This window comes from Bos indicus, chromosome 14 (genome assembly GCF_029378745.1).
Source record: "Bos indicus isolate NIAB-ARS_2022 breed Sahiwal x Tharparkar chromosome 14, NIAB-ARS_B.indTharparkar_mat_pri_1.0, whole genome shotgun sequence".
Taxonomy (NCBI): domain Eukaryota; kingdom Metazoa; phylum Chordata; class Mammalia; order Artiodactyla; family Bovidae; genus Bos; species Bos indicus.
The window spans coordinates 56,547,121-56,565,622 of record NC_091773.1 but is presented as its reverse complement, the minus strand read 5'-3'; the positions used below and the strand labels follow the sequence as shown (position 1 = coordinate 56,565,622).

Sequence of the window (18,502 nt, the reverse complement as noted above, 5' to 3'; positions counted from 1 at the left end):
GAAAGTATAAATTAAATCAGTATTCTTACTTAATGCTGATACACTGATGGATGCGACAAAAAGTCTCAAATATGAACAGACGGGCATTTTCAATGAAATCCTCAAGACAAGCCACCAAGAAGAAATCATTCACTAGTACCTATACGAATAAAATATAAGAGGAAAAAATTATAAGTGCCGATGAGCAATTTTAAAAATTTGTCTCAAATATGTTCTTTGTTCTCTACTCATTATTCCTTTCATTACAACTCTCTCATCTAATATCACAGGTTCTACTTCACAGCACTTTTCAGAACACTATATTCAAGTCTCTAGCAATGCAAATAAGAAGAAAACGAATGCTACAAGAAAAAGAGCTAAAAACTACAACGTTTCCTTGTTCCACGGATGACCTGATCAGCCTTACGACAAAGAAGCTTTGTCCTGTCATTAATCTATAGAAATGCTCTGTAGATAATGTATTTCCAGCTTTTTAAAGTAGATATGAACTAAAGATATGCATACTTCTGTGATAATAAGTAGAGCGGAAAGCCACAGGAGAAAAAAATTCAAAGGGTGACACCTATTTCACAGATGTATCATAATTAAAAGAGAATATTTTAACTTCAAGAACAGCAACCAAGTGCCCCACTGCCTGAAACGGCCTAGATACTTAGTATTACAATAAACACCAATATCTAATAATGTCACATTTGACTGCATGTACACAAGTTGTTATACTACATATACCCAAGTTGTTACAAATTTTGTTCAATGTTTGAAAATCATCTCTAAAGGTATACTTACTTACAGATTTGGTAAATGCATTTAACAAGTAATCCTTAGTTTTTCAAAACTTGCAAACTAACTTACTAAGAAAAAAGACTGTAAGCCCAACTTTTTCAGATGCTCTGACAGTACCTTAGTTTCTGCCAGCTAACAGAAGACACTCTTAAATTAAAATTCACTCTTAGCTTGACTGATTTATAGCAAATGTTAAAATACAGTCGTAAGAAAAATTTCAAATTAGGCCTGCTTATGTAACATGCTGGAATCACAACTGTGATGTAAAACTTGATATAATTTTGCTTATACATATAAAGCATTTCACATATTTTTATTCATTCAGGATAAGACATGAAATTATGTGTGTATTTATAAAGCCCTTAATATTTTAATCAACTGTTAACAAAAGGGGTAGACACATAGTAATAACATTAGAAATGTCTTCGACCCAACACATTTCTAAACAGTCTGCCATTTTAAGGTTAATAAACATTTCTGACATAATTAATAAAACTCTGTTAATTCTTATAATACCCCCAAATTAAAGAATTATTAATTTGTAAGCAAAAATGTATACTTACTGATTCACATTCCCTTAGCTTTTTCTGAGCCCCATCAAAGTCAAAATTAACATATAAGCATTCCACAAATTCTGTAATTGGGTCTTTATATGTGTAAGACTCCTGTAAAATTAAGTCAAAGGTTAAGCTGGATTTGATTCAACACTGTTTAGTAGTAGACAGCCCCCAATCTTCCTATTTTCTCCTCCCTTACCATTAGTTTCTAACAAATTACCAAGTACTATCTTCTCAAAGCAACTGCTCATATCCTAATTCATGGCCACACCTTAACCTTATAATGCCTTCTAAACCAAGTTCTCTAAATGGTCATCCTAGAACCATTCCAGAAGCTTTCAAATTCCTCTACAGCCAAAAGCCTCCCTTAGTCAATAAACAGTGATGAACTTCTCCAAGTAAAAGTGTATTCATATTCTGATGAATAAAACTGCCTTTTTCTATCTAAATTATTCTCAGCTAAAATAAATATTGAAGTTCTTTTTGAACCCACAGTTAGTTATTGTTGAGTTATTGTTTAGTTATATTCACTAAAAACCAAGCAGTAGTGCTATAGCTTGTGCACAAGATAGGTATATTAAAATTATGTAAAGATTAACTACTTTGGTATTATTTAGGTAGTGTCCTTCAAAAAAAAATCCAGGCTCCGCATCTCCTTTACTCTTTGCAGTAAGAGCAACACTAATACACAATAATATATTAAGTATCCAACTAGCAGAGAGCAGTATTCATTCATGCCACACCTACCATAAATATATCTTGAACTGAAAGGCAGCATATGCCCATTTGGGGCTCTTTTCATGTATATTTTCCTCCTATTTTTAAAAAGATTTTTAGCCTACCAACAGGGGCTTCCCTGATAGCTCAGCTGGTAAAGAATCTGCCTGCAATGCAGGAGACCCTGGTTCGATCCCTGGGTTGGAAAGATCCCCTGAAGAACTGAAAGGCCACCCACTCCAGTATTCTGGCCTGGAGAATCCCACGGACTGTATAGGCCACGGGGTTGAGGAGAGTGGGACACGACTGAGCGACTTTCACTTTCACTCTTTTCACCGTTAAGAACTAAGAGTCCTACTTCTTCAAGAAAAAGAGGTTAAAGTTTAGGCACATTTTAAAAATCAATAAAGATTTTACTTTTTACCTGCTGAATAACTTTGACCAGATCTTTTAGCACCTGCCGGCGTTTTCGAACATCTTTGTTTGTTATGACTGCTGTGGTCAAGTAGCGGAGAATATGTGGACACATCGTTTGAATTGCATTAAGATACCTAAATAAAAACATGCAATTTACTTAATAACTTACCAAGTTTTCTAGATCTATAATCATCTGTGATTTAAAGAAAACACTTAAGCAGCCCATCAGACTGCACTGTTCCAGTAACCAAGGATTGTAAAACAATTACAAATGAGTATTATTAGGGCCATCTTCACCAAGAAAAAGTTTAAATGTAAGAATGCTAGCTGGTATTTCTCAATTTGGAGTGAGATGAGAGACTCACTTAAGAGGTAAATAATTCTATTACCACTGCTGAGTAAAAGGATTTTGAAAGGCTCTTATATAAGCCATCAGTCTGTTTCAAAAGATTTCATCTACCTGTAAGAACAAATGTTATGAAAAGCTATGTGCAAAACACTCCTCATAATTAAGAGAATCAGGTGCTTACACAAATTGAATTAAAAACAATTAATTTCAGGGGATGGAAGACTGGAAACTATTCTGATGATAAGCAGCTGACCACCCTGGTCATTCGGTATTTATACCTGTATTTCTTCTGCTCAATTTCCTTTTACAGCTCTCTAATTTTTATCTAGTAAGAACCTCTGAGCACCATGTTGGAAATATTTGTCAATAAAGTCCATTTCTTTTAGTTGAATCTTCAAGCTCCAAAGTACCCACCCAGCTCTATCTCCCAGCATACCACTGACTGCCTCCTGCTTTCCTCACTTCTCATTAAAGCTCACGCCACATGAACTGCTCCCCCAAACACATCCCTCTCAACGTCTAAATGCTAGCCATTCTTCAAGGTCCAGAAGAGAAACCTTATCTCCCAAGATCTCCCAGATTATAATGTTAATAAATCTCTATACTTTGTCATAACGTAGATACGCCATAAAATGTTGTTTGAACTCATCAGAGGACCCTACAATCTGATAATAACCTACCATTTAGATAAAATCTAGTTCCACTTACTCCTCTTTAAATTCCCTCTAAACAAGGCAAGGTATAAAAATAATCAACATTAACTCAAGAACAAAACAATTTCTAAGAAAAGATAACTAACTAAATCAGCTAAAAGCTTCATTATCTGAAAAATTAAGTATGAGTTTCAGGCAGAAAATTTTAAATGCAATTTTTGTTGTTCAGTACAAGTGACTGCCTCAATACTATTACCAGAGACATGGTATATAGGAGAGCATGATTGATTTTCTTAATCAGATTTGAAGTAGGTAGTTTTAGTAGACATTTATGGAACTCATTCATAGATTTATTCATACAAGATTACAGTTTATTTTATATGATGGTAACCCCCTCCTTTTTACTTATCCTTTCTCTGTATTATTGCATCATGTATAATTTCACTGTTTTTATTGGAAAATGATGTCCTTAAGAAATCATTTCTCTCTATGTGGGTATATAGCTGGGTTAGAAAATTATTGTGAAGGGCCAGATAATGAATATTTTAGGTTTTGCAGGTCAAGAGGCAAGACTCAGAATATTAATCAGGCACCTATATAAAAATAAAACAAATTTCTAAAATATTTTATTATAAAAACTCAAAAATATAATAGCTGACTACAAATATTTATAATTCAAGTCTACTAATAAAAATAGTAAAATTCCAACTTTGCTTAATTGGGTTCAAATTTAGAGATCCCTATTAAAATTTATTGCAAATGTTTATTTGTTAATGCTAATCTGTAATGAGATTTTTCATATTTAACCTGACAATGATTTTTTAATGTATGCAGGTACTACCAAACATTAATATCAATGATAAGACTTTAATTTAGCATATTTATCACTTGGGGAAGGCTTTTTTAGAATTCTGTTAAGATCTTTTGATACTGCCTTTTAGCTATCATTATATTGCAAATAAATCATTTCTATTTCAACTGCACAGTTAGATGGATTTTCATACACAGAAATTTCCTTTGTACTTACAATGAGATCTAAAACTTTTTGGAAATGTAACTTGAGCTTAAAAAAATGTATCTGCTACAAATCTGTGTGGGAATGAAGGTCTCATTTCTTCTTTAGACTTTTGAAAGAACAGCAAAGGTTAAAGCAGCTAGACATTACTTAGGATTCATACTATGTTATTCATCATCAAATGCCTGCTGCAGTACAAGTCTGCATATAAGTACTGTTCAGATATGTAATTTTAGGTTGAACTAAGAAACGTTAAGTCTATACCAAAATATAACTTCCAGAGCCATCCAGGGCTTGCTCATAGTGGTTGAGGGCAATTTTTTGTTAAGGAAAATTTCCATCTTACTCCAACCTAGAAAAAGTCACAATAAAACTTTGCCACTGCAAAGCCATTTTATCACTGTGGTACTAGGGAAAGTCAAGATATTCTATTGATCAAACAGAAACTCAGGGACTGTGAACAGTTAAGCCCACAAAAGAAAATGAAGCTCACTGTTGACGCTAATGGTTTAATAATACACCATGGATTCAGGAATCTTTCACAAAATACATGGAAATGTATAGTGCAATGGACAACTATAGGCTTTCAACACCTCACATTTTCACAAGCTTTGTAAATTTGTCCAATAATAAGCAATTTTCTCCCCCACATATATTTGCCACCAATATTTTTAACATAGTTTAGCAGATTCCACTCCAGGTTGTACTAAATTAGTGTTTTCTTAACTCTGAAAATATTTTCAACTGTAGTTGTTCCACAGACTATTTTATAATAAAGGCATGTTCTTCAGACACTTCAAATTCCAACAGTGATTCCTCAAATCAACAACTAGCCATAATGATAAACATCTATCAACAGAATCTAAGAAATCACTAAAAAATCATATACTTTATTTTTTAATTGACTACTTATGTGCTCCCAATATCTTCAGTTCTGAGGAACAGTTCTCAGTAGAAGGCTATAAGTTTTAAACCAATTCTTTTTTTCTGCACATATTTTTTTGGCTGCTGCAACTGAACGTAACTAGTAAACGGCTTTCCTTACTTGGTTAACAAAAGAGCTGTTCAGAAACTTACTTTGGTTGAAGCCTCATTTTCCTTAATTTTGTGAGGAAATTCTGCTGCAATATTGTTTTAAATTTCCTAAATTTTCTGAGAGCTGCTTTATAATCAGTTGGGAATACTGTAATGAGTGCTTATGGCCTGGTTATATGGATGAACACTGTACACTTTTAGCATATCTACAATGTCAGTTCAATGCTTTGCTTTCTAATTTGAAACAAAATATTTCCAGTGTATTGTGCCTTAAAATTTAAGCACATCTGAAATCCACTTTTCTCCTGTTGTTTTGACATGATGAGTATGCACTGATAAAATGCTGCCATGTAGATACACATGACACTTGAAAAGGGCCAGGCACTAGGGCAGCATCACTGGGATTCAAAGAGCACTGAGCAGCAGTGAAGCAAGGCAAGTGCAACAACGTATGACCATTTCCGTCACAACAATTCTACTCTGCTGTTACTGTCCGAAAGCAGATATAGATCATCTCTGTATCTTTCTATATCCATCTATCTCTATACGTGCACGGATCAGATAGATCAATATAGATCAATGACATTAAAACTGTAATTTCATAATTTTTACATCACAAAATATTATTCTTTTCACTGTTTTTCCTAACCATTTAAAATGCAAAAGTCATTCTCAGATTGCAGGCCATGAGAAAAAAGGTAATGGGCCACAATTTTTAGCTCGCGGTCCATAGCTTTTGGTATACAGCATTACCACAGTAGACTTCCAAACACAGCAGGGAATTCCTACCTGCTAGGAAAGAAGCGATCCTGTCTATGTATGGGTGCAAGTTATCTATATTGATCAGTACAAAAAGGAAGGGAGTGAGGATTAAGGGTGATTCTGGGCAAGTCATCTTAGTGTAAACTAAGGATCAGTAATCATATGATTTAGTTCAAATATAAAAAAACTAGGTATTGCTATTTAACAGCCTGCCAGTAACCACTGTGCTTTTCTGTTATACTTCTCTATCATTCATCTCCTTTCTTCTTTATCAATAAAAATTTTAAAGTCAAATCAATTTTCATCTTCTAACTTCTCCAGGTCTCACTGGTAAGTGTCATAAATTTATACTGTTTAACACGCACAATACATCTGCTGCTGCTGCCAAGTCGCTTCAGTCGTGTCCGACTCTGTGCGACCCCACAGACGGAACCCACCAGGCTCCCCCGTCCCTGGGATTCTCCAGGCAAGAACACCGAAGTGGGTTGTCATTTCCTTCTCCAATGCATGAAGGTGAAAAGTGAAAGTGAAGTCGCTCAGTCGTGTCTGACTCTGAGCGACCCCATGGACGGCAGCCTGCCGGGCTCCTCCATCCATGGGTTTTCCAGGCAAGAGTACTAGAGTGGGGTGCCATCGCCTTCTCTGGCACAATACATCTATATTTAGTTAAATATGTTCTTAAGCTACTTGTGTTATTTGTTTGGATTATAAACTATGTAAGAAAAGAGCCTATACCTTCTCCATTTTTGAAATCTAACTTAAAACTATTTTTCCTTTAAATAAGAGGTTCAGTATTTATTGTGTTCTGAAGTGCAATTTCAGGAAGGTCAAATAAGAAAGTTTACTCTTTCTCTAGCACAACCCTGCTCTGATTGTTTAATTTTATGGAAGTGTTCTTACAGTATTTTTTAATTATAAGTCAGAATGTTTAGTAATCAAAGGATAAGACAGAATAAACCACCAAATAAAATTCTCCTCTCAAACATGCTTATAATCTAGTTAGGGTGATAAGGCAATTTTAAGTTTTTTTAAGAAAGACATTAATTAAACTTCAAGTATAAGGTAGGCACAATATACAGGACCTTATGTAGGAAGTAAACCTGAGCTGGATCTTGAAAAACAGGCAGGCTTTGAATTGGTACAAAAAGAAGAAAAGGGTATTTCCAGAAAGGCTAAAAAAATTTTAAAAGGCTAGACTTACTATAACTGCAGAGGATGGATTTTTAGAGATCATCCTAAGCTGAAGCAAGTAAAATACTTGCATAAAAAAGTTTTCTTGTCAGGAACAATTAGGAAGTTTTGGAAAAATAACGGCAGATAGTATGTGAGGATAAATTCTGGACACGATCTAGTTGACTGTTAACAGTAAAACTTGAAATTTCTTAGGAAGTACACATTTTTTTATTTAGAAAACAAATCAAACATTCTTTTGCTAACTGAACTTTGAATCTTTTTTTACAAATGGAGAGTAACGAGAGCATTGTATTACATATGCATTCTTCTTACTAAATAGCATCTACGTTTGGAAGCCTCATCTCTAATAGCCTACGAACACTGTTCCAGCTTACATTTGATACCTTATCTTATATATTATATTACATTTAAAAGTTCAACATTTTCAAACGTGTAAATCATCTCCATTTTAGATTCAGAATAAATTATGGCAGAAATGATAATGTATATGATATAAGAGACTCAACCGGCTCTGGCATCTAAACTTTCACTTCAAGGACAAAAGTATAAATAATCATCGCAGTACTTTTTGTACTTGAAAAAAGCCTGAAATCACAATCTATATAAACTATCAATTTAACATATACTCAATGAACCACATTCAATTGTATTTCTGTGCTATTAGAAATTAAAACCAGAAAAATATGATACTTTCTCCATTAATACCTACTATATACCAATGACAATTGAAAAAGACATACTGACTGTAGAGACATAAATGCAAGCTACACACTACTTCCTAAAACCTACTCTACTTAAAGAATATGCAATCTAGGAAAACGAATGAAACAATAATCTGTCAAGCCAACTGGGTGTTTTCTCACATGAAAAAGTTATAATCAGGCAAAAATGAGAATATGTCATTAAGACATTACTAATGAGGAAGAAAATATGATGGCAACCTGACCCTATGGCAAGTGAAGATGATAAGCACCATATTTTGGAGAAATTTTAAAGCTGTAATACTAAGTTGGGAGGATGAAAATGTTTGACATTTACTAATACATTGCTAATTTTATTTTCACTGCCTTTGTTCTGTTTTTCTGTACTTTTAATCAAGGTTTTAAAAGTCGAACAAGTATTCTAGGCTATGAACTAATTTCTGAGTGCTGCTTTGGCAGGTATTTCATAATTATAACACTTAATCTCTTTGATTCAGTTATTTATAAAACTTTTAATAATGCCCAGTTTTACTGTATTTTTGTCCAGGAAGCACATGCTATGAAATTTCTAGTTTTTAAAAACGTATTCAGAGATTTTTAATGGCATAAGGTATTCTTTTTTATACATGAACCCATGGAAATACAAATGAAAGCATTAAGCCTACTTACAAAATACAGCTTCATAATTAACTGTCTTAATTCTAAGTTGTTATTTTAATTATATTTCTATAACCACGAACCTTTATGTTACTTTAAAATTTAAAAAACAAATATTTTTTGCATTGTTTTCCTTCATAAGTTTGATTTTTTATCTTCAACAAAACTTTCTGCTATCTCAACTACTACCTTTATATTTCTACTATTTATAATAAATGATTCTACTAAGGAATTAAATATAGTTGTAATTATATAAAAGCCATAAGGTTGTCAAGAACAAATCCATACTATTTCCCCTTGATCTGTATTACAGAATTTTTACAGTGGGTTTGAATATTTTTACTTTTCTTGTTTATTTTATTTAAAGATGTGTTTTTAAAATCAGCTCAATAATATTCCTCTCTGGATACACATGAAACTATAAAAACTATAGGAGAGTGAGTCTATCCATAAGTAGTAGCGTGGAAGGCCAATTCCTAGGGATCCCTATGACTTTATACAAGAAAACCTGTCCTTATAACCCACCTGCTAGGTACCAAGATTAGAGCCAGCTATTACAGTATCTAATGTCTGAATCAAATTTGCTCATTTAGGGAAGGTTCATACTTTGCACTCATGACTTTAGAGATATTAATAAATTCATAAGACAATCTTACAGGTTTATTATTCAGAAGGGAGGCAAAATACTACATGACAATTTTATTTTTAATCTCCCCTCATTTGAATGCATGTCTGATTAACCCCCATAAATACTGAGAACTATATCCTTAATTTTTGAATTTGAAATTCTCACAAAACATCTTTTTTCATAAGATGCATGGATAGTTTAAAATTAAAGATAGGTAGTACTCATCAATTTAGTAAGAGAAAACTATCGTTATTAGGAAGACTTGAGAACTTGATAAAAAATATTTAAATCAATACTGGGGACCGGGAAAGAAAGAAGATGGGGGCAAAGTGAGAGGTAGTTGATCTGAAATAGAATCATAAAAAGAGAAGTATAGAAAAAAGCAAATCTTGGAAAAGTCCACTCAAATATTTAGGGTGACATACACACCACAACATGTTCCTGACCTGGATCCTAGATAGACCTAGTGACAAAAATATTGTGGAAATGGATATGTTAATATGAATGGTGCTATTAAACATTCTAGTCACATAAATTAATATTCTATCCTGATTCCAAGTATTCATAAAGAAATCTTCTGTACTCCACAACTTCCTATATAAATATTAAACCTATAGGGTCAGAACAATCTGGTCAATGTTTCATGTTCTTAGTCCTCTTAGCACTTATAGCAAATGATGGCATGTCAGTTTTTTTGAAGTTGGTTTAGCTTTTTTCTTTGCAAATAAACCCCTAAAATACTACCAAATAAAGCTGTGGGCTTCCTATACCAAAAGTCAGAAAAAAATATAACATCCTTGTAGGATCTTACTTGAGTACACAGTGACTTTCCTTTTTTAACCTTTTCTAAGAGCTTACTTAATGCAACAAATGTACTATAACTTAACTTTCCAGATTACAATCTATTATTGCATCCAGCAAAGAGTATGCAACTATAAAATTTTAGGGGCTTCCCTGGTGCCTCAGCTGGTAAAGAATCCGCCTGCAATGCAGAAGACCTGGGTTTGATCCCTGGGTTGGGAAGATCCCTTGGAGAAGGGAAAGGCTACTCACTCCAGTATTCTGGCCTCGAGAACTCCATGGACTGTATAGTTCCTAGGGTTGCAAAAGAACCCTAGGAACTATACAGTCTAGGCAAGACAAGACTGAGCAACGTTCAACTTCCTACAAAGAAGGTTTCTTTAAGGAGGAACAGCAGCTCAGATGGAAATAAGCTTTTATGCCTTACCGACTATTGTGAACCTAGATGGTATATCTGAATGCTATAATCTCTAATAAAATAAATAACTGTAAACCATGTAAGTTATAAAAAATTTTATCTCTTGTAATTTACATTTAAAATTTAATGCTGGAATCATACACTGTCTTCTACCTCACTTAATGCCATGTAGTTTTTGCTTTTTCAAGGAAAGATCAAAAAAATTTCCTGTTACAAAAACTTCCTTGCCTGTGTTCAGTTTTAACAAACTGGACTAGTGTATCATGATACAAGGGCTTCCCTTGTGGCTCAGCTGGTAAAGAATCCACCTGAGGGAGACCTGGGTTTGATCCCTGGGTTTGGAAGATCCCCTGGAGAAGGTAAAGTCTACCCACTCCAGTATTATGGCCTGGAAAATTCCATGGACTGTATAGTCTACGGGGTCACAAAGAGTCGGACACAACTGAGCAACTTTCACTATCCTGCAAATACTGACTAAATACACTAATACTGAACTTAAGTTATAATATTAATACAGAAAATAAGCCAAGCAGATTTCTGATAAAAGTGCTTCTATTTGCCAGATTCAGGGGAATATTTAGCATTTAACGGAGAAAACACAATTTATACCATTTAAAAATGGCTCCCTGTTTCTACATTTAAAAATTACTGGCACTTCTTGGTTGGCAAATATTTTTCATCTTTATCACCACCAATAATTTCTCTTAAATTTAAAGTTCAGATGTTCATGTTAACAACTTAACTGAAGAAGTCAAATATTTCAGTGTTAAAAACCTTAATAAACTGAGCATTTAAAGAACATGGTTACTAATGTGATCAGTTTAGATGATTATATTTCATCAACTTATGTAAAAATATTGCTAGAGTACTACTGCCTTGTTTTTAAAACTTCAGAAAATCACACAAAAAATATAGGTTATTCAATGTTCACTGATTTTATATTAAAAGGGTATTATACCATCAATTCCTAAACTATACTTTTGTAAAGTAAATACACATTTTAGAAAAAAATTAAAATCTTAATTTGACAGACAACAATAAGCAAAAATCAAGTGAAATGTATTAGGATCTCTATCTTAATTTAGGTTAAACATAACAGAAATATGGCTCAAAGTATTTATGTGTGATTTAGCCAACAATGCAGTTAATAAGTCACACCCAGAAACAAAAGTTAATGAAATCTTGGGTTAAATTAATAAAAGCATATGCACTGGTCACTGAAGCTAATATTGCCACTGCTTTCTATAAAGCTTAGATATTCTAGAATAAGCTTTCAATTTTAAACATCCAGATTTTGAAAATGCTATGGATAAACTGGTGGTTATCTAAGAATGGCAGCCATAATACTAAAGAACGTAACAAACTACATTACTTGATAAAATCAGAGATATTTAGCTTGAAGGAAAGAAAAATAAGGAAAATTATCTTCAGGTATCTGAAATATTTTCATAAAGTAAGTCCTGTTTTCTGTTGCTCCAACCAAAATATTAAGAAATAACAGGTAGAAGATTCAGAGGCATAAAGAATAAATTTTAAAAATGACTTCTACCTAATGATAGAATAGTATAGTTCACAAAGCAGTGTATTTCTTGTTACCAAAAGCTGGATGATAGAGCAAAGATGATATAATACGGATTCCTGGGATGTATTATCTTCCTTCCAAATAATACAGCCTGAAGTCTTCTAATTCTGAAGCTTTCATGCAAGTATGAATTACCTGGATTTTTGTTACACAGAAGATTCTATTCAGTTCTTCTAGGATAAGGCATAACATTCTGCAAAATACTGATGCTGGTGGCCCAGGGACCACACTTAAAGAGCACTTTAGGGCTCAGAATATACTTTTATCAAATAATTTACTTAAGAGTTATATGTAAGCTTTTTCCATGAACAAGCACATCTACCACATGAAGAAGGGAAAAAAAATGTGAAAACAAATTTAAATGTTAGAAGTACATTTTAAATTTTAAAAATCCCGTTTGATTTCATGTAATTAAAGTGAAAATTATACAGTGGGGACTTCCCTGGTGGTCCAGTGGCTAAAACTGCAGCTCCGATGCAGGGGGCCCAGTTCAATCCCTGGTTGGGAAGCTAGATCCCACATGCCACAACTAAAAGCTCCCGCAGGCCACAACAAAGACACAGTGCGGCCAGATAAATAAACAAATAAATATTTAAAAAAAAAAAAAAAAAAAAACAGTGAAATAACTTACTGTGGCTGGTAAAGGAAGAGATCAATAATGTTATCGCGCCCTTTGGGATGATTGAAGAAAACAAACAGAGACCAATGAATAAGCCATGTCCGCTGCTGAAGAGACTGAAGTGGAGAACTCACAGACTAAAGGATTAAAAAATGTATACAAAGGAAATATTAATATATGAGAAAGAGAAAAGGGAATAAATTATTGCTAATACTGGAATTTTAAAATGAGAACCTTCTAAAGCATGCACACTGTGATTCTTACGATCAAAGCCCAATCTCCTATACTACTCTGCTCTCTACATGACCCTTGACATTCAAAATTTCCCTGTTCTCAGAGACAAATTCAACAATGTCCACTAAGCCATTTTTACAGAGCCTCTAAGTTACACTCATTTCAGAAAACATTTTTAAAAGCAAGCACTAAATTAAATACTCCATTAAAAGAGGTTTTATTAGACACTAATAGGAGATGAAAAATGTCTTCTGCATAGGACTTTCAATAAAGGGTAGCACTAAGAGTATTATGTCTCTTCCACTGAAACAGGTAAAAGAGGCATTACAGCTCTAACAAAAATGAAAGTGGAGTTATTTTCTCTAAGAGCCAAAAGAAGTCTGACAACTTCCTTCAAGGAGATTCAGTAAAATTAATCAACCCACTAACCCACTGTGATTTTTAAGTCAGGTCAACATTTTAGTTTAGTCTTCCTCCCTCCCATTCTTCCTTCCTTTTAAAAGTACACAGTGCTTTTCCTATTAAGAAGTATGAAGGATACATAGAAACTTCAGAGAATCACCTTAAAAAGGTGTAACTCACATTATTATCTATGGTCTCTTTTAGCCGTGTCAGGTCTTCCATGGCTGCATCCCAATTCTGCATTAAGATCTCAGAGGCCAGTTTTCCCCAGAGTGAACTCAAAGCATTTCTATCCGTTGCTGGAACCTGTTGAAGCCATCATAATTAATTATATTCTGAATACTCTGGAGGAATAGATAATGTTAAACCCTACATATCCACCCAGCCTACTAAAAAACCTAAAGCTCTCTTCCCAAAACTGCCCTTTATTTGGATCACACTGGTTAAGCTGACTCAAACAGCTTTCATTTAACTTAATTTACTAAAAATACTCAGGTCTTTGATACTCAGTCTAGATCAGAAAATAAAGAGTAACCTAAAACTAGGATACAGCACCAGTGTTTTAGCATAATCCATTTCAGATAATTTTAATCAGGGTTTCCCTGGTGGTTCAGATGGTAAAGAATCTGCCTGCAATGCAGGAGACCTGGGTTTGATCCCTGGGCTGGGAAGATCCCATGGAGAAGGCATGGCAACCCACTCCAGTATTCTTGCCTAGAGAATCCCAATGGACAGAGGAGTGTGGTGGGCTATAGTCCATCCACTCCAGTATTCTTGCCTAGAGAATCCCAATGGACAGAGGAGTCTGGTGGGCTATAGTCCATGGAGTTGCAAAGAGTTGGACACGACTGAGTGACTAAGTACACAGCACATACACAATCGAATTTTAGAGCCCTAAATCTTTGCCAAGATTTAAGATTCAGAAGCAATTTGTTGCTAAAAATTTGGAGTAAAGATGTGGAAATGAAGACTTGTGGATCTCATTTACAATTTAAAAAAAAATTTCAGAACAAAAAACTTTCTGAATTACGATACAAGTGGAAAAAGTCACAAAAAGAAAAGCAAGTGTACTGGCTAATAACATTAATAATTATCAAAGGAATATGCAATGAGCAACAAAAGTTCATTTTCTTATACAATCCTAATACCATGAAAGGTAAATAAAAACTTTTTATCTTCATTAAAAATGAGGGCAGAAATGATGCATGGAGAGCGTAACTTGTTGAAAATTATACCTCTATTCATAAAAGCTATAAATTTCACACTGCAATTTTAACCTACAAAAAAAGAGAAATGAGGGCCATGCTATCTCCTCTTGCCATTGGTGGAAGAGTATCATAAACCCAAACACCTATAAGGACTAGGCTACCAACAAAAACAAGTAAAGCCGGACTCTCAAAAAGCAAGGCAAAGAAAAGTGGATTATATAATGACTCTGAACTGTGCTAAAGCAGCAGAAGCAAGTGAGTGTACTGGAGGCAGAATACCTTTTTCACTGAAGCATTTACATGGTGGTATTAATTGTAAAGTACCATTAGTACATATCATAATTACAAGTTAAATAAAATTATATGGGCAGGACTGGAAATCCAAAAACTAAGAATTTTGGCTCTACCACTATAAACAGCTGAGCCATCTGTGCTTTAGCTTCCTCATTTACAGGATAAAGATACTATCAGAACCCACCTCAATTGTTGTATGAGTTAGATGACATAATATATGTAAAGATGATTACATCATCATCTGACACATAATACAAACTCAGAAAATATGAGTCATTACCAAAACAATAATGAGACTAGAAATGACGATACAGAGTACTATAGGCTGCCTTAACTATGAGGATTAAGACCACACCTAATTCAGACTCAGCCTATACTAAAGATTCTTCCTTTGACGGCAATAACTAATTCAAATATACTGAAAAATATATAACAAACTCTTAAAACAGGCAAACTCTTAGAACAGGCAAATAGCAAAGACTGAATTTGCAAATTAAAATTGGAAACATAATGAAACCACTGGTTCTTATTATTGTTACAATTTATGTCCACAAAAAACTTGTATATGAATATTCATTATCTTTATTTGAAACAGACAAAACCCAGAACTAATCCAAATGTTTATTAATGAATGAACAGAAAAACTAGTATATTCCTAGAACGTAAAGAATCAAACTTCTGATACATACAACAACACAAACACATCTCAAAAACTTGCTAGCCAAAATATGCCAGGCACAAGCTTAAAAATATCATTCCTCTTAAAATGAAATTCTACAAGGCCACTCTAATAGGGATGGAAACCAATCAGTAGACGAACAAGAGATGAGGTATGACTGCAAATGGAAACAAGGGGTCTTTCTGGGGTAAAATATTCTTTATCTTGATTTGGTGCTGGCTGCACAGGTATGTGCATGTTAAAACTTACTGAAATTAAAAACCTGACACAAATATCATAAAACTATTGTTCAAATTACAAAAGAGAAGATGTTTGATCCTTACAAAGAAATCTAAGTACTAATACTTCACTGAAATTTAAGATGTCATCAATTTTAAGGTGTATTCATTATTTTAGGCCAATTTAGGACACATCCCAATTTTAGATGTTAAAATGGGATGAACGATGTATGAAATACACATCTTTTACAGTGACATTATCAAGCAGAGCACATCTGATCCAAATCTTCAGTCAAGATTCTAAAACTCAAAATAAATAAATACACTAAAAAAAAAAAAGAAAAGATTTTAAAATCCAACAACTCAAGGAAATGGGAACCCACTCCAGTGTTCTTGCCTGGAGAATCCCAGGGACGGGGGAGCCTGGTGAGCTGCCGTCTATGGGGTCGCACAGAGTCGGACACAACTGAAGTGACTTAGCAGCAGCAGCAACTCAACATTACTCAAATTTTCTTGAGTCAAGGAAAAGTACCTTTAAATTGAATGACAAGTACTGAAGAGTAGGAAATTTTAAATTCTAAGTGAATCACATACACAAATACGATCACCAACAGTCCCAGCATCTTAAAATTACTTTTATTTCAAATAGCTGTTGGATGAGGGGAGGGGTTATATTTCGAAGCCAGACCAAAGACCACAGTGAGGGCAAATTCTAACAAAATAATTAAAATACAGTGATAATAACTTTCAAAACAAAAAAATTTCCAAAATTTTTACCAAATTTATTGCACCATTTCAATTTAAATTAATGAATTTCTTACAGTATTATTCAAAGAAGTTTTGCAGTCAATGAGGGTGCATTTAAGTACTAGTTGGTATTTTCTAAAAGCCACCAAATCTTTTAAAAATAAAAGTAGATTCTAGGGTCACACAGCTTTAATTTATACAACACTAACCTACAATAGGTCACTCAAAGAGTCAAATTCTAATCTCAGATCATAGTTACAATGGTTCTTTCATAGCTTATGTTTCCCTAACCATAGATTTAAAAGACTAATCAACTACTAGGAAAGAACTGAGAAATGAAAACAGGTCCTTTGCAAAAAAATTAAATAACCAATAAGCAAAAACACTTGATATTATTTATCCCAAATTTAATATAGGATTTTTATCTTTGCTATTAAGAAGATCTCAAATACACAGATTTTATAATTGTGCCTATCTATATCAAAAGTAAAATAAACCAGCTTAAAACTCAGCTTGGTTAGCCTTTATCAATATGCCAACATGAAATAACCAACTCCATGTAACTCAATTTTTCTGTGGCACAAGATGGGATAAAAAGTTTAAAGTGAATTGCACCTAATTTCTGAGTACTGTCCAATCACTGTATTTTGATTCTTAACATAAAACATTAATTTTGTATCTGGACCATGGTATTCAACCACTGGAATGTCATCTGAGTTCTATCATAAGATTTGCCAGGTGATGCAAAAGCTTAAGATCAATCCAGAATTTTTTAAAGACAGGAAACCAAGTGAGATCTTCATATTTTACAAAAGTAAATATAAAAACTCTGCAAACTTTTAAAGTATACACCATCTATCTGAGCCACCAGGGAGGCCCCATACATGAAGCACATGCAGAAATTTTCAGACTAAACCATACTACATAAACATAATAATACTATTAAAACTAAAATATGTAATACATGTTAGGATAAAAAGCTTTTTGTAGCAGTGCAGCAAGTTTTTTAATTCCCAAAAGGTTCATGCATACTACTCTGGCTCAAGTCCATGTCATTACAGTTGGCTCTTCATACCAACCTGCTTTCAAGGGTGGATATGCTAGAAGAGTTTCAATATCTGGATTTCCAGCAGGTACCTTAAGTTTCCATGTCTTAGCAAAATGGCACATTCACTCACTGAGCAGCAACAATAAATTTACTGTGCTAGAACTCTAACATGACACTAAATCTTCATTCTCAAAATTCACTCCCAGCATTAACAAATGATATGAATAACCAACTCTTTTCATGTACCTGTAATCATAGCAGGCTTCTGATTTTACAATCCTCTTCTAAGCTGTTTACATTTCCAAAGTAATCAACTTTTGCTCTCTTAAATCCTTCATAATATTAAAAGTAAAACTGATGGAATTTTCTGATAAGCCACTACAAATTTAGCATCATCCATTACCTTCAATGCACTTGCAAGCTAACCACAGCTAAACTGCAAATTAAGAATTCATTTACAAATAGGAGTAAAAGAAAAAAAATTTTTTTTTCTCCAAATCAAACTCAGAAATAAAGTGAAATCTATTTCTTTGAAAGGATGGTACTTTTAAAAAACAAAGTTGTCTAAGTATTTTTTTAAAGTATAAGATTTATTTAATAACACCAAACTCTTCCTTCCCTTACAAAAAAAGGAAAATCTAATTTCCTAGAAAACAACCAAAGATAGGAGCCATTGAATGTTTTCTTTGTGACATGTGGGGCTAAAAGAAAAAGGTACCAGAAAACAGAGACAGAAAGAAGGGACTGTTCCAAGGTTAGAACACAAAAAGTCCCTGTCTTAAGA

The 18,502-nt window shown here is 33.7% G+C and overlaps 1 protein-coding gene across 2 annotated transcripts in view; it reads right to left on the bottom strand.

The window, feature by feature from the left end:
• The window catches only part of EIF3E (eukaryotic translation initiation factor 3 subunit E), a 48,084-nt gene that overhangs the window by 16,117 nt on the left and 13,465 nt on the right, over positions 1-18,502 (bottom strand). For both annotated transcript variants that reach the window (XM_070802791.1, XM_019973844.2), the window contains exons 6-10: positions 13,705-13,830; positions 12,901-13,025; positions 2,482-2,608; positions 1,347-1,448; positions 30-139 (exon numbers count right to left, since the gene is read on the bottom strand). In XM_070802791.1, the coding sequence (XP_070658892.1) occupies positions 30-139; positions 1,347-1,448; positions 2,482-2,608; positions 12,901-13,025; positions 13,705-13,830 (590 nt within the window). The remainder of the gene's footprint in view (positions 1-29; positions 140-1,346; positions 1,449-2,481; positions 2,609-12,900; positions 13,026-13,704; positions 13,831-18,502) is intronic.